The sequence below is a fragment of the Onychomys torridus genome, chromosome 10 (assembly GCF_903995425.1).
Source record: "Onychomys torridus chromosome 10, mOncTor1.1, whole genome shotgun sequence".
NCBI classification, from domain to species: domain Eukaryota; kingdom Metazoa; phylum Chordata; class Mammalia; order Rodentia; family Cricetidae; genus Onychomys; species Onychomys torridus.
Genome location: NC_050452.1, coordinates 64,306,328 through 64,328,690, shown reverse-complemented (window position 1 = coordinate 64,328,690; position 22,363 = coordinate 64,306,328). Strand labels below are relative to the sequence as shown.

General features: G+C 41.6%; 1 protein-coding gene across 11 annotated transcripts in view; it reads right to left on the bottom strand.

Moving 5' to 3' along the window:
• Nucleotides 1–22,141, bottom strand: part of Ldb2 (LIM domain binding 2) — a 345,603-nt gene extending 323,462 nt beyond the window's left edge. For 6 of the 11 annotated variants that reach the window (XM_036201312.1, XM_036201318.1, XM_036201308.1 and 3 more), the window contains exon 1: nt 21,769–22,141. In XM_036201312.1, the coding sequence (XP_036057205.1) occupies nt 21,769–21,900 (132 nt within the window). In that variant the 5' untranslated portion in view covers nt 21,901–22,141. The remainder of the gene's footprint in view (nt 1–21,768) is intronic. The other 5 variants (XM_036201309.1, XM_036201317.1, XM_036201315.1 and 2 more) reach the window with 1 other exon arrangement.
• Nucleotides 22,142–22,363: the final 222 nt, after the last annotated feature.

Genomic DNA, 22,363 nt, shown 5'->3' with positions numbered 1-22,363 from the left:
AATAAACAATGAAAGCTATGGACCAGAAAGCAATTGCTTTTAAATTTGCCAGCAAATAGCCACTGGAAAAGGAAGTGGGCCAAGCGTAGAACAGCTGAAGATGATGTGGAAAGACTTACTATCAGGAGCTCATGAAATACAGTTCACTTATGGGGTAGTGATCAGGACATAGCTTCTGGCCTATCAGCATGTTGATCTATGTGTAACCAGATAATGTCACTCTGTTCCTAATACTCTATAAAATTAATTGATTGACATCAGACCAATTTTAATTGTCACAGTTACTAAATCATAAGCAGGTCTGAGAGCCTCCTGCAGACCTTCTGAATCAGAGAGTTTAGAGTGAAGCCAAGTAATAGCAAAGAATATTAAAGTCTGTGAGGACAAAAAAAAAAAAAAAAAAAAAAAAGAACTTAGGGTTGACTTCACTTTAAATTATTTTTAAAAATCAACCAAATTTTTGCATGAATCATATATTTAGTCACTAGCAGAATTTTTTCCAATTTTATAATGGAAAATTCTGTCCAATTGCAGAAGCTCTATATACAGTCATCTGATATGGACTGAACCAGCGGAGGAAGAACAGTATTGCCATGGATGACTCAGAAGCCTGCACCAGAAGTGAGGGGGGCTCTAAGGAGCCAGCAAACAGGCAGGACTGGCCTTCCCAGGCATGACAAGTCAAAATCAGAGCCCTTAAAATGATGCTTGCCCCCATGAAAACAGCATACAGCACATTAAAGCCACTGTTCCCATAGAGATTCATGCAAAAATGTGGTTGATTGATTTTTTTTTTAATAATTTAAAGTAAAATCAGTCCTAATTTCTTCTTTTTTTTTTTTGTCCTCGCATACTTTAATATTCTTTGCTATTACTTGGCTTTGCTCTAAACTCTCTGATTCAGAAGGTCTGAAGGAGGCTCAACATCCTCCTCTTCATCTCCTAGTCTGTTGATTCTAAGAAACCAGGGTAGGTTCTTAGACCCTTCAGTCTCAGGCAACAGATACATCTGTACAAGACACAAAACCTCAACAGGGACACCAGAGGCACAACATTAGTGGACCAGGGCTCTGACCCACATCTGGGACTCCAATCCTGCTATGGTTCCTTGCACAAGCAACACAGTGTCCCCAAATCACCTTTCAGTACCACATTTTTTATGGACTGAATGTTTTGATAAAGGGACTATGCTGCCCACACTGACATGGCTCTTATGTACTCTAAGTGTGAATTTCATAAACTATTAGCATCTGGGTCTACGTTGTTCCCCAAAATCTATCAAGGTGACTGTGAACTAACATGACAGTGGTGTAGTACTGAACAGAAGTCTGGGGATAGATGCTTCCGCCCTAACACTGTTCCTAATGTTTGCCCTACTTCATCTTCCTTGAAGAAGTCTAAACTTTGAATATACACAGGAGTTTTGGAAGATGAAACCTAAAGTTTAAAAGATAAAATGTTGGTAAAGCCATGCTATCAAATCCACATTGCATCTGTTCTATATGGGACATTTCCCCCCCCCTTACTAATAGACGATTAAATGTAAATCCTAATGTACATTCCATTTTACATGCAATATGGGCTAGTTACAGTTGCTATGGAAACCTCCACTTTTGCATTTACTGATTTTAATTCTGTGACATTTGCTGACTTTAGTACAATGTAAAGTTTATAAATATAACATACAGGTTTGTAGAGCTTTTTTTAAGAATTCAATTTGCATAGCTAATTCCATCACAAATCTCTAGGTATATTAGAGGGAAAAGCATTAGACCGATCCTAACTAATGGTAATCAGCAAACAACAGACTATTTCCAGAAACAACTATTTCTATCGATCCTCAGAAAGCTCCTTTCATTAAATGAACATTCTATCCATTGTATCAGCTTTTTTAGCCATTGAGTCAGTGACTGTTTCTTAGTGTGGAAATAGTAGAGTGCTTATATTCATTCAAAATACCTTCAACACTGTTGTTTCCCTTTATATTTAACAAGAACCTGGTAAGAGAAACAAGCCAGACACAGATGAAAGAAAGCACAAGGCCACACTTTGGGGACTACTTCCAACCCAGAGTGATCCCTGGGCTTTCTGCTGAGCTTTTGGTGGCTCCTTGCAAATCAACCTCTTCCACATCTTCATTCCTGGGTCCAGTTGTCTTTGCATCTTTAGACTCTAGCACAGCTTCCTGTGCATGAGATAAACACACAGTCACTGAAACTGTCATAAACTCTTTTCTATTCTGGGCTTACTGAGGTACAGAAATTGGGAGAGACCCAGTGTGCAAACCGTCTAAAGTTATCTGCCAACATTTGTTGCAGATATTTCTTTTAAGTTATTTTACTTTCTATGGAGAAGGGGAGCACATACCTTGACATACTTATGGAAGGCAGAGGACAACTTATGGGAATCAGCCCTCTCCTTCCACACTGTTGGCCTTAGGAATCGAAATCAGTTCATGGGTTTAGTAACAAGTGCCTTTACTTGCTGAGCCATCTTGCTGGTCCTCATTCGGCTACTTATTAAAAGAAGCTACATCATTAAGAGCTTCCTAAACTGATTTGCAAAGATAAAAATGTGTGTCACCATTATAGATCCATTAAAAAAAATCAGTGATTTGGGGAGTCTTTTGTGAAGAGCCCTGATTCAGATAACCCCTTGCATACATACGAGGATGTAGAAAACAAAAACATACATAAGAACATTCTAAGTGATAATATAAAAGTCTAGGCATCTAACAAGAGGAAGACATTTACTGAACATTTGTTGAGTCTCTCCATTGTGCCAGGCACTGCTTAGCAATCTTGGAATAGTCAAGTATCTACTATTATATCTGAAGATGAGGATAGTGGATGAAAGAAAACTCTAATGCCACACTTAAGACGACTAGAGGAAAGCAAGACCAGCTAACAAAGTGGCAGTGGGCTTAAGAGAATCATGAGAGCTTTTCAACAACAAGAGGCACCAGAGAACAGGACCACTAATAACTCAGGAGAAATAATGAGTCTCCAAAAAGGGCCAAGAGAGTGAACACTTTATCTTTGTTTTACAAAAACAAGAAAACATGTTGAACACACTGATACATGATGAAGATGTCATCTAAGGTAAAGCAAAGCCGGAACAAGGAAGAGCAAGGGGATGAGTAACAATGCATCAGGTAGCTCAGCAGAGGCAGGGAGGATCCAGGAGTTTAAGAGTGGGTGGGCCTTCTGGTGTGCTGTTTACAGCCATGTCAAGCAGATCCTGGGAAGTAGGTGGAGTGTCCATGATTAAACCAAAGGCTGCTTGAGGCTTGAAGTCACTGGCACATGTTGCTAACAAGAACAGATGGTCATGAAACCTAGAAAACATCTTCTTTCCTTAACCCAGCAATGTTTGAATATACACTCTCCAACACCCTCCATGGCCAGTCCATTGCCTATTGAGCTCGCTGTCATCTCTACCAGGGCAAGCTAACATCTTTTTCCAACTTGACTTTCTTCATCTGCTCTTAAATTCTGCCAAACAATTCTTTATATAGCAGCCAGAGAAATATGTATAAAGTGGTATTCCAATTGTGAACCCTCCTTCAAACCTCCAACAAAAGGAGGACATATATCCATACCATAGAATTCAAGAAAAATAACTATCTGAACCCATAGCCCTGCCTGTCCAGTCAAACATGGCCTGACCCCAACCACATCTTCAGCTTCTCATTGCTTCCTGCAGATCATCTTTGCTGTCGGAACTAGATAGAGATGGCTGGACCTCCTGCCAGAGGACCTTAACACTCGCCACTTCTCTTTCAGAATGCCACCTTCATACCTTATGTCACATTTGTCTGCGTAAGTCTTATGTGTTCCTTTTATAAAGTATGTTTATTTGTTATTTGGTTAGTCTGGGCATCCATGTGTGTGCATGCTGGTGGAGGCCAGAGGACAACTTCCAGTTGTCTTTCTCTCCCCCAACCCTTTGTAGAGGCAGAATCATTCCCCCTCCATGGTTTTTGTTGTTGTTGTTGTTGTTTTGTTTGTTTGTTTGTTTGTTTGTTTTTTGGGGTTTTTTGTTTTATTTTTTTTTTCATCCTGTGTACCCTAGAGTAGTTGGCCAGGAAGCATCCAGGCAATTCTCCTGTCTCTTCCTCTTATCCCACCAAGGGCTGCTAGGATTGTAGATGCATGCCACCAGTTTTGGCTTTTCATGTGGCTTCCAGAGGCTGACCCCAAGTCATCAGGCTTGCCTGGGAAGGGCTTTCCCTACTGTGCATCCTATCAGTCCTAATTGTTTCTTTATACAACTTCACATCTGTAGAAGATCTAGATTTATTGAGAAGAAGAGCATGCTAGCTGGAGAGAAAAAACGCTCAAGATGTCACTGGACACACATGTCTGGGACATGTTTAGTGGTGTTTGGCTGGCCTCTGTACATGGGAGTCTACAGATGTGAAGAGTATTCTATGCTTAAAGGTACTGCTGCCATGGTACTCCATGCCTGGGCTCTCTGGCCAGCTATCCTACAACTATGTAACCCCATAGCTTCTAAACTCTTTTTCAGTGTTTATCCCATTGACCACTAAGAGTCCTAGTAAAGAGAAGGGCATTTTCCTAGAAACTTGGAGCCTTGTTAACACCTGCACAAAGTTCCATGCACACTGCAGTCTCTGGACATGATACAGGCAAAATTTTAAATGTGACTATATCTACAACTCCCATGTATGGGCTTGGCCCCAGGAGGATGCTATTTGGAGACAGGGCCTGTAGGACACAGGGCTTAATGAGAGGCTTTGGGGTCATTGGCCATGTATCTTTGAACGGGATCACAGGACCCTGACCCCTTCCTTTTCCTCCTTTGCTACCCTGCCATGAAGCAAGCTGCTCACCCCACATGTTTCTGATTGTTGCCTTCCAGAACACAACCAGAAGTCTTAAAGAAATGGGTCCTCCTGACCTCAGACTAAGACTTCTAAACAAGGAACCCAATGAGCCTTTTATATTTATCTCAGACACTTTGTTCTAGCAGTAGAAGACTGGATCACACAGAGCCCAAGCATGGGCCACCTTCAATGCAAGCACCTTCAAGCACAGAGTAATCTTTGTGTCTGTAAGCCAGCCAAACACCACTAAACCTTACGCAGACCAGTATGTCCAGTGGCATCTTGGGCCTCTGTTCCCTATGGCCAATGTGCTTTTCTTCCCAGCAATTCTAAATCCTACAATCCTTCTAGAACTATTTCCATCAATCTCCATGGCACAGGATCCCAATTCCTTCCTATATGCCCTAAATTCTAGTGACAAAAGATGCCACCACCCTTCGAAGCCTTCATGATTTCAAACAAAATGTGATGAGCACCAGTTAGACTCCAGGTCCTGTGTTACTGAGTTACTGAATTAAATAACAAGCAGTCTCCTGCACCACTGGATAGTTTCTGTACTATGAATGACAGCAGCCCAAGGTGATAGGTGAAAGGGGCTGAAATCTAGAACTCTCTATGAAATCAAAAGAGCTAAAGCTGGCCAGGAAGAACAGGGGAGCAATCATAAGTCCCACACACAGAAAGGCTGCTGGCTCACTCTCAGGGAGCTCTTCACAGAACTCAGACAGATGGATCTCTCTGTCTTACATGGAAGACAGACATTGGGCCTATTTGCATGAAGGACAACATTGAGTTCCCACTGTCTTTAAACATCAGAGTCTGTTTTTCCACTGGTAGTCATCATTCCATCTAGAATATTCTAGATTGGCTATTTGGGCCCCTAACCGTGGATTCTGTGTTAATAACACAGATACAGTCCTTGAGCTCAAGAAATACATAGAGATGTGGCTCTTACTGTGGAATTCTCAAGGTTTATGTGGTGGGCTCCTAGTGGAGGATGAGAGCCCCTGGGAAACATTCAATCTCTTCAGGCTTCAATTTCTTCATCTATGAAGGTGGCACTGTCTAGAACAGTGGTTCTCAATCTGTGGATCAAGACCCCTTGGGGGACTGAATAACCCTTTCACAGGGGTTGCCTAAGACCATTAGAAAACACAGGTACTTGCAATGTGACTCATAACAGTAACAAAATTATAGTTATGAAGTAGCAATGAAAATAATTTTGTGGTTAGGGGTCACCACAACATGAAGAACTATATCAAAAGGCTGCAGCATTAGGAAGGTTGAGAACCACTGACCTAGAAGATAATGGAGTTGAGCCCTAAGGTTCTTCTCTGGTCTTGGGCAGTCTGGATCAGGCCATGGAGCAGAAGATCTTGCTGGCTCTGAAGCCCTGGCATGATGGCACAGTCTCTTTTGGCCTTGTTTTTATGGTCTGAGAGGTATGGTTCATCTAAGGCATATGGTTCAATTAGAGTCAACAATGCAACAGCACCTGGGCACAGGACTGGGCACATAGCTGGTACTCAACAAATCATTGTCATTGTCCTTGTGTTTTTCTTGGTTAATCCCCTGCCTCAGTTTTATAGACTCCTAGCCATTCAAAGCTTTGGACAATCTCCTTTTTCCAGGAGTTCTCTCAGCGTCATCTAGCTACACACCACAGGCATGGGAGAGGGGTTTGGATTTTTTTTTTAATTCACTATGTAATAACCTGGAAATTTCATAAAATCACTATGGGCTATGGTCAACGTCTTGTTAAGGATTAAATTTTCTCCCTATTCACAGACAATTTCTCATGGACAGGTAAATAAAAGGGATTAATTTTGAAACATCTTAGCTTTCAAGCAGACTTAGAGGAAAACCCTTTTCCTCTCCCTCATTTCAGGTTTAGATTCCAATGGGTTAAGGAATCTGGTTATAGCCATGACTAGGACATTGATGCTTCCTGCCTCTACCTCCCTCCTTGTAGCTGCTTAAGGAGCTCCATTACTGTAAACATCATCAGATATACAGCATCATCAGCAAGTAACCAGTATCCTAGATTACATATTTAGATCACAATTGATGACATGAAAAGGAATTTCAGATGAGTGTGTTTTTTCATGTCTCGGTAGCCCAATCCTTACTGAACACTTAGCCTTGCTGCTTCAGCAAACACCTCCTGGCCCTTCATCATAGCTAGCTGCCTTCCCTCCTAGGCTGAGAGCATCCTGAGGACAGGCCTTCCCTGTGGTCCTTCATCCTTGAGCACATAGTAAAGAAAACACAGCAGCTACTGATGAATGAATAAACCAGTGTAGTTCAATCCCAGACACCACAGGGTGCCACTGAGACTGCTACTTCTTAAATGGTTTTAAAACCAAAGCCATAATAAAACTAACAGCAGAGTCCTTTCTTCTCTGCCTTCCTCCTGCCTCCATAAAAAGAAAAGAAAAGAAAAAGAAAAAAGAAAAGAAAAAAATCACAGGAAATGTAGAATTGGGGCTAGAAACCATTCCCCATTCACTCTTTGCCCACCCACCCCCATCCTCTCATTATACGCCAAGTATCTGGTATCCCTTCAATGAAGTCTCCAGAGAGTGGGTAATATTATATAGGGTTGAGTTCCTGATCAATTCAATGGCGTGAACTAAAGTAGAGATTTCAGTTTCTAACTATAAACCGCTTGACATATTTTTCTTTCAGACAAATGCCTGGAAATATAATAAACTATATTTTCATGTTTATTTGTTTCAAATACTGTATTTTTCAACAGACAAATGCAAAGTTGTGAGTCCAGGAAAAATAGGTTTAAATCACCCTCCCAGCAAGCAGTGTCTAAAACAGCACACATAAGAGATCATTTCAAAGCAGTTTAATGCACTTAGCCAACAGACATTAACAGTCTTTGCAGAATAAACTAACACTACTCAAGCTTATTTTCCAGGCCTAGTTCAGATGAATTTTAACCTCTCTGAAAAATCTGATGTCCAGAGTACCCCCTGAACTACATAACTGTAGACCACTGTGCATTTGTACTGCTTCCATGATGACAGGAAAAAGCAATCTCTGGGCTTCCCTCTAGTCCCAGGTTCTAAGACAATGTGCATGGTGCACTTGGTCTTCCGGCTCCAGCCAGTTTGAGCAGAAAAGCAAGCCTCCACATACTGTGACTCAGCACGATGCTCTCACCCAAGAAGGTGGGAGAAAAACAGGCAGAGGAGGCCCTGAGGAACTTGAAGGCATGCTGTGGACCTTGATGTCATATTCAATGTAGCAAATTCAAAGCAGAAACCAAACTCAGTGCCATCATAGACTCCAGGGTGGAAGCGAGAACCTTGGAGTCTCTATCAGGTCTAATCCAGGGACATCAGAGGAGGAAACAGGCAAAGGAAAGGGAAAGGCCTTTCCAAGGCCACCACCAGCTTAGGTTAAGAAGCAGAGGAAGGGATGAGACAGCTTCAAGACAATCGCCAAGTGAACCAAAGGCTGCGAGTCTGCAATTTACAAGGCAGATCCTGTAAGGAGGGAGTAGACATCACCAAGACTGAGCCTGGCCTACATTATTCCACTCAACACTAAGACTGTTCTTCTCATGGAGAGTGAACCACAGGCATTCAAGTACATCCCCTGAGTGTGGCTGGGCTCAGCTTGCTACATTTATCTCCTCCCTTGACTCAGTGTCATATCACTACAGGGTCCTTGGATCACTCTGGCTACCAGCTGAGGAAGTGTCCCCAGAATTCATATCAAGTCCTGCTTATTTCTCTCCCCCAATTCTACCATAAGGAAGAAGAAGCAGGGCTAGAGAGTCTGGACCTCATCTTCAAAATAGCTGCTGGAAGTTCCTTTCCCCACAGTGAGGACCTTGGTGGTACACAAAGACAAATTGAGACAAATTATATAACCATGGCCAACAGTAATTTTGTATCTTAAAAAAAATACCATGAAAATTTATCCTTTGCCTCAGACACACAAGGCTAAAAATAGCACAGTCAGCCAGCAAATGTGTAGAATTTTTCTTTTGTGCATCTCTCCATCCACCAAAGCCCTCCTCTGAGCGAAGAGACAAGACAGACAGGAGTCCTTTTTCCACAAGAAACCGCAGTGACCTTGAGTGAAGGCAGAGCAAATTGTTTCTCTCTGGACCCCACACACCTTCATTTATTCCCTTTGTCCAATAGCAGAAACCAGTGCTGAATGATTTCATATTATGTGCCAGGGTTTGGCTGAAAGACCAAAAGGTCTTTTCTCCTGCAATGTCCTAAAACAACCCTGTCGAGTGGAGATGACTGATAGCCCCTTTTACAGAAGTGAAAACCAAGTCACAGCGGAGGGAAGTCAGAGTGCCAGAGCTCTGCTCGTACTTACACTAGTGAAGCCCATCTTATCATTTCTAAAGCCTAAAGAGCAGCAACAGCCCTGGGTGGGCATGCCAACTCTACCCTTCCTTTCTACCCAGAATCAGTTCTTACCACTTTCAACAGCCCACCTTTCAAGGTCAATTTGCTTGCATTTGCTGTTCCTTCTACCTTAGGCACCCTTTGAAACATCCTTTCTGAATTGGCAAATTCCCATGCGTCCTTCAAGAACTTCCTTCTTGATAAACAATTTCTGTGTCCCTGCTAAGTTCCCATGAAACAGGAATGCTGTCCTCTCCATCTCTGGCCCAGGAACAGCACACCGAAAACATGTAGCGTATCTATCAAGTGGAAAACCGCAGTAAGTGTAGCTAATGTTCTTTGTGATACAAGAGTTGTGCTAAATACTTTGTAAAAATTATCTCAGACAGTCCTCATAACCTGGAGGCATAGTTCTACCATCACCAACTATTACCCACGAGGACAATCACAACAAAGAGAGGTTACATTAACTCACCTTAGATTGTGCAACCACTAAACAAAGAAATAAATTGGCATGGCTTCCGAAGTTAAGTACTTAATGCAAACGCCATGGTAGGTGTGATACAACTGACCATTTCCTTGTCGTAGCTACACAAAGCATTGGGCTGCTTTACAGCATACATATTGCCTACAGGAAAACAGTGATAATTCAGAAACTAATTACAAAATGGTAGCCTCTGTGAAATGTGCCTTTAAAAAATGGCTGGCATTGGACACAGCCAATATCAATTGCTGTGGGGAGGAACAGGAGCATGAATAAGCTAGTACCTGACCCCAAGGATCCCTTCGATCCTGTGAGGACAATAAAACAGCACTGCATACACCTCATGACATAGCCCAATTTGGAGGCAACTCTTTCCCCTTGAATCAAAAAGATGTCCTTCAAACAGAATCATAAATTAATGCACTACACCCAGACTAGCCAGTTCTAGATCAACACTGACTCTTAACATTAATTTCAGCACCCTCTTTCCAATGAATTGTGAGAAAGTCTTTTGATTTACAAACCTTTGTGTGAGGCTGTCTGCCTCTTCACTTAGAAATAATACAAAAGAAAGAAGTGCAGGGGGTGGGGAATAACATCCATCCACAAATGGGGAGGGGAAGTCAGCCTTAAAAAGGACCAAAGCCCTGAGTTTGGTTCAGGGTTTCTGGCTAGCATTAAATGGTACTGGAAATCACAGCTTCCAGCTAATTCCTTTACACTTGCATTCCTTCGTATTGCTGGGGAGAATGCTGATTGCTATGAATATCAAACTAATTGAATACAAACTACAGTAAAATGGACCAAATAATTGTGTGTGTGTGTGTGTGTGTGTGTGTGTGTGTGTGTGTGTACACGTGTCCCTGTGTTTTTAATTATAAAACACAATAAACAGAAGCCTGAATAATTCAGACAACTAGAAGTACATCTTAGAAGTTTAAAGACAAGGTAAAATGTTCATTGTTTTAGCTAAAAGAGTTGGATTCAAAAAGATACTCATGGCCTGTGAGATGGCTCAGTAGGTAAACATGCCTGATAGCAAGCTTGACAGCCTGAGTTCGATCCCCATGATCCACATAGTGGAAAGAGAGCTGGCTGCCTCCATTTGTCCTCTGAACTCCACGGGCATGTGTATTACAAATTCATCGGTATATATACACAAATCCTCAAAACATCTAACACAAAAGTTAAAAAAGAAAAGAATGCTCAAATGTGTTCACAAGCAAGTAAAACTGTATATGTATGACTATGTATAGATGCTTTAAATCCAACAGCCAAAATGTTAACAGCAATCTTTGCATGGTAAAATTAAAAAGGATATTTATTTACTATTTCATCACAGTTGTATTTTACAAATACTTTACAATGACAATGTATGGATGCTTTTCAAATCTAAAAGTACATATTTGAAAGTGCATGCAATGACATTTAAAATAAATTGGCAAAGAAAATAATCTTAGATTAAAACATAGAGACTTATTTGTCCATGTTTTAGCAACAACAGCTTCATATCATGGAGCAAAACTACTTTTCAGGTGTTTGGAAAGCTAAAAAGAGAGAAAAGAAGCTTGATGAGTCCAGGTTTTTATGAGACCCCAGGACACACAGGGGACTGGCAAGAGGCTCAGTGCAGGACAATTCTAGCTTCTAGGGCTAGGTCTTACAAAATCTGATAGGGCTTTACAGTTGACCTCAAAACAGTCAGGGAAACCCTACCTATATCTGGACTCTGCACTTCAGAATCAGAAACTTGGGAGTAGACAACCTCTAACATCTATTCCAGTTCAGAAGGCCCAAGATCCACTAACTTGAAAACAATAGATTTTGCCAAATCAGAGCCTTTAAATGCAGGTAATATGCACAATTGCTTCACTCCAGTTCTAAGTGAGAAATATCAGCCAACTGCAAGTTAATCATGGTTAAGATGGGAAGGCAGAAGAATGGATGCTTTCTTGTGTGTGCTGCCAAGTGGTCTACTTGGTTTTTCAGTTTAGCTTTTGCTTGTCTATACAACTTTTCAGTGTCACGATACAATCCTCATGAGTCCTAATAAGTGACCTACATTGGGAAGGAAAATTTAACAAGCTCTGTCCCCTCTAGAGAGGGAGCAAGCAAGAGGGAGAGACAGAGAAGAGGGAGAGACAGAGACAGAGAGACCGAGAGAGACAGAAAGAATGTAATCTACAAATAATATGACATACTCTAACTATGCAATATATATCTCCAGAGAGTATGATAACACTTATTTATTAACATAGAACTCTTAATAAAAAATCACAAGTGCCTGATGAATGAAGTATTGGAAAATATATGTCATGTAGACTTCACTATAAACAGTTTCGAAGACTCCACTGTGAAATCTGGGGGACAGATCAGCACAATGCTGTGATTTAAAGGAAAGCAGGAACAGGTGCCATGAGTACAGCTAACATGATCCCTCTGTCCAGAGGGAAACTGCACAGAGCAGTTTGGTGCATCCCTGAATTACTGTGTGCGCATCTACTGTGTGACAGACTAGCCCAAGAGTGACCATGTTTTAGTGGGAAGGCGATTATCATTCTAGACACACAAGGATGCTTCTGGACACCTAGTACTGACCTAGCTCCCTTGAGTAGCCAGCATAGGCTCCATATTGGGAGGTGTTCCTGTTTAGAAGAAATGGTCCTTAAAGGCCAGCAGAGCTGTGCTCCCCAGCCCTCTATTGGCATTGCTGCTTAGACATCCCCACATAGGCAGTGGTGAAGAGGATCACATCAATGCTCAGTTGTCTTCAGTGAGTTCTTAGATGAAGCGAACCCCAACCCCAATGGGATGGAGTGCACATGATCTCATATAACATTTAATACTTAGCCATTGCTATTGTAAGGGATAATCACAATCTGGGGCTCGGGGGAGATATGGGCACCTTATCCAGCCATCACTCTTCATGACTTCATCACATGACAGTATATGGTTACTGTGTCATCATTGCTATGCAACCAGGAAGAGCCCTAAGAGAAAAATTACATACATAGAGGGCACCAGAAACACACAGTGGGGAAATGTCCCCATAAGTTCTGTTCATGAAGTTAGGTGAGGATCTATTATGCTGCCCTCACCATAAGTTGCACATATACACAAATGCTGAACACCAATACAACTGGGATAAGCATCCCCACTAAACACACACCATATATATATTAGCAAATATAGTGTTACTATAGACCACAACACCATAAACTAATGTGATTATCCTTATTTTCTATTGTGCAAATCACTTCAGGTAAGTTCTTAGGTGGCCCTTGAAGAAAGTTCTACAAATGCAAAATGGTGTAGGAAATGCAATCTCTATGGGCCTTAGACAGATCCTGAGAGAGGAAGAGAAAAGGAGATAGAAAGAGGGGAGATGGGGAAAGGAGGGGGAGAGAGTGGAAAAGGGAGAGAGGGTACAGGAAGAGGAGGGAAGATGGAAGTGAGGAAGAAAGAGTGAGTAAGAGAAGGGGAGGGCGAGATTGGGAGAAAGTCACAGACATATCAAGTACGACCTCTAGGATCACTAACTTTATTTTTAATCAGAAGTCAGAAGATTCACAACAGATTCAAACCACCCAGGCTCACAGAGATGGATCTCTTTTCTCGGATGGTCATGTACTACAGGCAGGGATATCTCCCTGGTTGACAGGCCTCACAGAATTGCCTCCAACTGGAACTGCAGGCAACCGAATTGTATAAGATTATGGGCAAATGCTGAGTCACCCTAAACAGTAGCAAAACAATGTAATTTCCTTCATCAACATGTCACCCACATGCAGTGGGGATGGGCAAGATGACTAAACAGGACAACTATGTCTCTGCCCTCATAGAGCTTCTTATACTCTTCACGACAAGCAAAAATTGAGGACACAAGGAAGACCCCAGCATCCCTATAGATGGACCAATCCATTGGATAACCTCATACCCAGGAGTATAAAGTCAGGACAAATTTGATAGGATTTTGTTTTGTTTTGGTTTGGTTAAGTGTGGGAACAGGAGTTGGGAGGGGATGAGGAGGTGTGTGTAGGAGGAGTTAAGAAGAGAGTAGGAGCTAAATATGATCAAAACACATTATGTGAAATTCCCAAAGAATTAATAAAACTCTGAAGATGATAAAGAAGAGGAGGAGACAGAAGCAAAGCAGCAGCAAATATCCACTTACAAAGATCCCTGTGAGCAAACGGAGAGGACATATGAGAGGAAGAGCGGCCGGAATAACCCCATCTTGAGGGAGACTGAGGAACACCTCTCTGGGCAGGCAACACTGAGTTAATCACCAGAGGTCCTATGTGCTGAGACTCTCACCCTTCCTGTTCATTTGTTTGTTTGTTTGTTTGAGAGATTGGGAGAAAGTCACAGACATATCAAGTACGACCTCTAAGATCACTAACATTATTTTTAATCAGAAGTCAGAAGATTCACAACAGATTCACAATACAAAATTGATCTCCTGTAAAGAAGACCAGGACACTGGTGAATTCTAAACTAAATTAGGTTTCCGGTTAATGATGTGTTACTCTAGAGGAGGCTGGTGGTGACTGAGTCCCCAGCAAAAGGCAAAGGCTTAGTTGAGACACTGAGCAACTGGGCAAATTAACAGATAAAGGAGCAGGCCCTCTGGGCAAGGAAGGGAATGTGGAGGTTGGTCTTAAAGGTGGAGTAGGCTCTCAGAAGCCTCTGCTGGGTGAGAGGGGAAACACCAAATATACCACTTGGGCTTTGTATGGAGAAGGGATTGTATGCTGGAGTGGAAGCCATCTGACTCCATAAAAGTGACCATGGGGACCATGACATCACCAGGACAAGGCCAGTCTTCAGAAGAGTCTGTCCACTCTCTAATCCTATGCTTTCTCTTTTAAATTGGAGGGCTGACACTTCAAAGGAGAAGGAAGGAATGTCCTGGGGTAATATAAATGCAGGCTGTTGCTGCAGATCCCCTAAGGGGATATGAGCAGCCAAGGTATACACAGCCAGAACAGAGCTCTACCTGCCTGTGTGAATGTGGGAATTCCAGAAAGTCTAGCCCCTGAAGATTCTAGGATGTTCCTGTGGGAACTTATGCAGCCTGGTCCTCTCTTCTTTATCTCTTAAGGGAAAAGCAGTAAGAATGCATACCAGGCACAGGAGAGGATCAAAGGAGGAGATCCATCTTATCACTAGTTAAGGGCAGACATCTTTGCAGACTGTGGTCTCTGTGGTGGCCAGAGTGGGCTGCAAGCTTGGGAAGGAAACTTCTTCTCCTTCAGAGAACTACAGACATTAGCAGGAGACACACTGGCTATAGTTTTGGAATGGGTTGGATAGGATAAAAAGAAACTCAAACATAGGAGTTGTTCCTCTTATTCCTCTCCTATTCAGAACTGATTATCTGCAAACGAAGCCCTTTTTATGCCAAATTTGAATTCAAATTTAATCTCCTAATACATATATTGGCTCCTCTTGCCAACCGAGAAACCATCAAAACTAGAATCCTGTCTTTTCTCATTCTGCTACTGTTTAAATTAACCCAGAGTTGGGCCTGGTGGGGCATACCTGTAATCCCAGCACTCAGGAAGCTGAAACAGGAAAACAGATCCAAGTTCAAGGTCAACCCAGGTCTACATAATGAGGAGCAGCAAGCCACTCAGAGCTACACATTAAGAAATTGTCCCAAAAGCACAATGTACAAACAAAAAAGACAACCCAAATATCAGCCTTAACTGTCAACCACTAGAGAGATAAGTAGATATATTTTTAGATAGATAGATAGATAGATAGATAGATAGATAGATAGATAGATAGATAGATATTTCTTAAAATATAATAAAACTATCAAGTGGTCATACAGTCTCAGAGACCCTTCTGGTACAATTCCTCAAGTACTCTCCTATAGGGCACATGATTCAGAGTCTTTCCCAATAATGCAGGTATATTTTCCATTCCTGACCTTTCAGATGGTTTCCTAGAATCTTGTTGAATCTACACCAATTCATATCAGAGTCATGTATGTCATATGTGGTAGCTACTCCCTAAAACATCTCTGAAAGTCAACACATCCTGGGATAAAACACTGGCATTAAAAAGTTTGTGAAGGTGAAATGAGACTCCTGCTGGTAGATCTTTTTTCTAGAGGTGCTGTGGCAGAGAGGAAGGAACTCTGAAGCTGAGCACAGTCACCTGGGTCACCTAACCCAAATAGTTTAAACACCTATCTTTCCCAGTTTACTTCTTAAGGGAATTATAGCAGTTAGCACCTACCTCACCAAGGACTGTCCCCAGCAGGGTAAACACACCACAAATGACAGTAATAATCCTTTCGGGATGTCCCTTTCTGCCCACAGACACCCATGACACATTCCCACAAATCCATTATGGTGCATCACAATGCTGGTACATCTCTAAGTCTCCTTGCATTCCCCAATCACAAGCTTCTAAAGGGTAGAAAAGGTCTCAATCCTCTCTTTGTTTCCAGAGCCTGACATTGTCACTGCATGAAATACGAGAATTCTTTGAAGGAATAACTGAATTTTGAGTATTCAGATTTGCCTCTTTTCTGATGGATGCTGCCAGGATTTACATTAAAAGAAAAAATAATGCTAGGTGGTGATGGTGCATGCTGGTGATACTAGCATCCAGACACAAAGGCAGTTGGATCTCTGAGTTTGAGGCCAGCTTGGTTCTACAGAGTTGAGTTCCAGAACAGTCAAGGCTACACAGAAAAACCCTGTCTTAAAAAAATAAAAAATCAACAACAACAAAAACAAAACTCTAGGTTCAAACAAATAAAAAAAAAAAAAAGAAGAAAAAGAAAATATCACAGCCACAAAAAGGGGATGTAGCTGTTTGGTTTACATTTTGTTTGCTTACTCCCCAAAGGGGTGCTCGGTCCTCCTTCTGAAAAATAAGTTAATGGGGATGATTGCAATAAAGGAGACTTACAGCAGCATTCTCCACACAATTTAAGTTCATTTCTTTCTGAAAACACAAACAAAAAAGTGCTCAAATATCTACATCATGTTTAAAGCCTACTTCATAAATGTGTGTTGATTTCAACTGATAAGAATCTGTGCTGACTGGAGTTGCAAGATTTTTTCTTCTTCTTCTTCTTCTTCTTCTTCTTCTTCTTCTTGGCTCCCTACAAATAGTTAGTTTGCAGCAATTTATAATTAAAAACAGTTCCTGTAGTAAGAAAATGGTGGGGTGGGGGCCCTCAGGAGAAGAAACTGCACATGAGCCCTCTGGTTTGTTTTCTGAGGCCATGTAGGTAGCTTGAAAAATAAGGAGTTTGGAAGTTCCTATTTTAAAAACTGCACTGTTGGTTTGATTTAACATTTTCAAAATGGCTGGTCTCACTAATACCAGTCCCTCCTCTACCCCCTCACCAACCTCCTTCAGAAAACGTGGGCAGTCCCTTTTTGTTACTGAACATTGAAAACCTTTCATACAATATAGCTCAGGGTACTGGCAAATTTTCCTTCTGAATTCCTAGAGGGAGAGATCACCCAAGTATTTCAACAGTTTTCTTCTTTCTACCCATCCAAAGTAGCTAATCGTGTGGTTCCATCAGAATCATCAAGGGTACTGAGCTTTTCTGTGAATAAACATAGTCCTCTGAGACTTGGAACCCTGTGTCTAAGTATATACAAATGTAGCTGAAATAAAAGAGGGCAAATCGCACTCCCCTCCCCTCTCACCCATCCCTAGGGAGTTTTAGAGCTGAGCTGAGGAAGAGTGAAAAATAGTAGATTTGAATGTCAAGGTCTTCAAACATTTGGAAGCTTTCATATTAAATCCTGTAAAGCTAAACACTATAATTATAATAAAATCCTCCTGTGAGCTGCTTTCCATTGTAGTCACAGTTTTCTCATTTGCAATAGGATGTATGATGTTGATTTAAAAAAAACAAAAAAACAAAACAAAAACAACAACAACACAAGGATAAAATCCATGCAGTGACAACATGAAAAAAAAAATTGAGTTCAAAACACCTTCTTTGTAATAGAAACATTTTTGGCCATTGGCAATGAAGGAACAAGACATTGAAAACTTACCTACAGTAACAAAGCATTGTGTAAGTCAGCATGATGAACTGACTTACACTCTGCAATAATCCAACATTAGCCAAGTCTCTACTCCAATTCATATTCACTAGGACCCTCAGACAGCACACTTATATTTTCCTTTCACAGTGTAGAATTCAGGATTTTTTTTAAATGGCTGTTTTTGTTTTTGTTGTTGCTTTTCACAGAATAAATCCTGAAGTCTTTAGAAGATATTTTTTATGTCCTATCTGATTGAAGACTCTGCACCATGTTAAACTATATAACTCTGCAGTGGTGTTCTTCCAAAAGAAATTTGCACAGTGTAACCATTCAAATAAGTGGATTTTGAAAGACATGGGGGTCAATTTATGGTAGAGTGCTAAATAGAAAATGTAACCCTTTCTCTGCTGCTCATGAAAAACAGTGACACATAGCTCAAAGTTTCTCTTAATTTAGTTTTAGAGTGAGGCAGCTTGGCGGGTAGCGGTGGGGCGGGGACTTCCCATGTTTATCCAAATCTAAGGTGTTAGTGTGGCCAAGAGATTTTATTTCCTAGCATAGGCATCCACAGGTAAAATAGATTTGAGTACTTGTTGTTTCAATTGTAATGAGTTCGCATTCCCTCCCATAGAGGTTAGGTCCAATTTCTTAAACTTCGATTGACCGCAAAGATTAGGGAGCTAAACGACCTCATGATAATAGAATAAACATGGGGGAGATGAGGTGAGGCTTTGCAGGGGCAGACGCCCACAGCGACTATAGCTCCTCAGGGGGTCCCCGGCCCCTCACAGATACAGAGCTGTCATTGTAATTTCAATGACAAGGTTCTGGAGTTCTCTCTACCCGCTCTTTTGTCTCCAGGAAGCCCAGGTTGCTAGTCAGCAAATGTTAATTGAAGACCTACTTAGTCCTGCAGTGGCTTGCTATCCCGGCGCCAGCTATACCAAGCCTGGCAGGACTGAGGCTTTCAAGTTTTCTACAGGAAGAGCTGATTCTTTCACTACCTTTTGTAAGTTTGAGCTAAACATCACCCACAGAACACAACATCTGCAGGCTTCACTCTGTTTCTTCAAGACTTTCTCGGATTAAGGCAAAATCATTTTGAGTTTTCAAATTGAAGGGAAATGGCAGGGAAATCCAGACTCCACACCAGCTAGTTACTGAGTGACAGGAGCAAGCTTGAAGTGGGATCAACTCTCAACCCAGTGTTCTTTAAATCAGTACTATCCAGTGTCTGAAGGACATTGATCTAATTGGAAGAAATGTCCACAGGCCAATATTCTGGGGTCAATAACTCAAGGGGGAAATGAACAATGTCAGGGTTCTGTACTAGTTTATCACTAGTTCATTTCCTTTTCCTTCCCCCCACTTTAATAGAGTGCTAAGTACATGTTCCAAAGAGAATACAAAGTTGAGGAAAACAGAGAGAGAGAGAGATCAGGAGCTAATAAAATAGTACTGTACCATGCTTATAAGATTGAGAGAGGCAAGAGACAGAGTGTGAGAGGAGACCCTAATGATTGTAAGTATTGGCTAAATTCGAAAAGTGATCACTCAGCAATCTATTTAATTGTCAGTCTAGCAGTATGTGTGACTATAACCTGTTCTTCAAGCTGCAGGACAACTGAATTATAAATAACCACCATTGGTAAAGCTATCTGTAGCTTTTTTATGCAAAGTTATTTTTTCTCTACATATTTTTATCGAATTTTAATATTTAATGTGAATATTTAGCCATATATATTAGAAGCAATTAATGATTACTATCCTTTTTTATATGATAGGAAAACAAATTTATTGTACTGAGACAAGGTGTCAATGTAATTCTATGGATAATTACTTTGAAAAGATTTAATAAGAGGGTACATGTATGGAGTTTAGTTCCAGAACATACTGAAAAATAGTTTGCAGTACATTGTTGTTAGGATGAATTAAAAACTCAATGATTTGTCAAAGCAAGCTTGCCTTTCTCAGTTCTTCAGCTCTACTAAGAGGAAAATCTTTCAGAGTCATAGCCTATAATTCAAAAGTTGGAAGTTCCTGGGTTTAGCTCTCAAGAAAGATTAATGCATCATTTTGGGAAAGCATACTACTAATGGCTCACTTTCCAAACATCTCAAACATGAAACGTCTTCCATCTTAGGGATTTGTACGGTGACCAGCGTGGAAGGGAGGTCTCCAGCTCAAAGCTAGCTACTGGGACTGTGGAAGGTTTCAGAGGCACTCAGAACCAAGAATAGATACCATGCTTCACCCTCCACAAGGCCTCAACAACTTTCTAAGTCAACTGGACACAGGCCCTCTTTAAATCCTGTGTTCAAGAATTAAGCAATCATGGCCTACAGTCTCTTTAATTTTTTTTAATTTTTATTTTTATTTTTGGAAATAGTCATAGTTAGCAACAAGTTATTCTTTCTTAATCAAAGTTTTATTGCAATTACTGGGTGCCTCAATTGTAAGACATTCTCAATCCTCCCAATTCTGAAAGCAGTCTCTGCCAACAGTTAGCTTAGACAGGGACTGAAGATTCCAACACACTGTTACAAAAATTGAAATTGAAGATACAAACTGTAACACACACATACAAAGCAACACACTAAAGACACACACACACACACACACACACACACACACACACACAAATCCTGTTTACTGCCAAGAACTCGGCATGCTAAACGTAAGAGTATACACTGTTCAGGAGCTTCTGGCTTCTAGAAAGAGTTACAGTGCCAGCAATTATATTTAACATCCATGGTGCATTAATATATAAAGAAAATAACAGTGATAAAGACAACCAGGCTTTTAAAAAAACACAAGCTCTTGTCCAGCAGTTAGCCAATCAGAAAGCAGGTCACATCTTGTTAGCCCTATTCAATACATTAAACATCAGGAATTCTCTATGGCTCCGCAGACAATTCAAAGCAAGTGTGTTTTATTTTATCATACAAACTTATTCAAATCCTTTCCCAGAGTTAAAAGTCAAATTCAATCTAAATACCTACCAAAGCTATTCCCCCAACACCTCTGTGACATGATTCCTCTGGGTGTTTGGACTCTGCAGAGAAAACTCAATTCCCAGAGACTTCTACTTCCTCAAGAGACTTTGACACACCTACAATAAACACTTCAACACCAAGTCCCAACTTACAGGCAGATGAGCACAAGGCAGCATGCTTTGCCATTCAACCAGCCCAGAGAAAAATTAAATATTTAAATTGTGAGCAAGAAGTCTGGAGTTTTGCATCGGGAAAGTTCTGAAGAAGTCCTGGACTGGCTCACTGCCTGGGAGGCTCAGTCTCCCTCTCTCAGGAGGAGATCACAAATGCCTGAAACTGTTGCTGGCTGGAATGGAGAACCAGCTCCTGTCCCAAGGTAGAATCTTTGGGAGGCACAACCATCAGAGAGAGAAGAAAGCCTAGAACTGTCTTAATCAACCTGTCTCTGAATTTAACACAGAAACAGGCAAACGTGTGTGTGTGTGTGTGTGTGTGTGTGTGTGTGTGTGTGTGTGTGTGTCCCAGGGAGTTCTGAGAAGTAGGCAGGGCTCCTCTCTTGTCCCTTTTCCCTCAATTGTAGTCACTTTGAAAAAGTAAGTGCAGGTCAAAACAGACTTCCCCTGGAATCTGTAATTATATGTATATATTATATTACACAGACACACAGAGAGAGATGCAAACATTCACAAATCTTTTGCAATTTCTATCTCGACAAACAGGACCATCTCTAAGCCTATAAACATCAGAGTTCTGGACAACCTGCATTTCTAGAGACCCCTGCATGTAAACCAAGTGCTGGTTTGTCTATTTCCAGATTCTAAGATTCCGGCAGAAACTGTCCCTGGCTCCAAGAGTTACTGTCCCTGGAAACCCAGCATTCAAACTCGTGCGCTTATTTCCACCTACGTGGTAGTAGCTGCTGGGACACTTCCCATAGAATTCAGCCAAGAACCCCAGGAAAAGCCCTTGCACAGTTTTTAAAAAAAAATCCACAAACACACGTCAAGGTTGAAGAACTTACCTCTGTGCGAGACTGCAGTCTCTTGTTCATCTCATAGATTCGGTACTCTGGCTGTACCATGTATGGTGTATGTCTCCTATAAAATGGGCCGAAAGGAGAAGAATAGAAGGGGTCATGTGGTGTGCTGGACATCTTGCCTGCTTGTCGAAAATCAAGCTTAACAGAGTATCAGGAACGTCCATGCAGAGCACATGGGCTGTGTTCTTCACAGTACAAAGTAGACGCACGCACACAAGCTCACACACACACAGAGGCAGGCAGGCAGGCAGGCTGAACACACTGGCTGGGAAGTGCTGTGGGAGCCCTCTATAGCGAGAGAGGAGAGGGAGCGAGGAGGGAGGGAGGGAGGGAGCGCGGGAGGGGAGGGAGCGCTGGAGCTCAGAGAGGGAGAGAGCGGAGGTTGGAGGTTGGGAGGGAGGAAGGGAGGAAAGGAAGGAGGAAAGGAGGAGGGAGAAGGGGGAGAGGGAGTTGTGAGAGAGAGAGAGAGAGAGAGAGAGAGAGAGAGAGAGAGAGAGCTGGATAGCTAGAGGCACACTGCTTGTTTTTAAAGAAGCAGTTGGTGAAGAGGTCATTTCCTGTCCACACTGTAGACTAG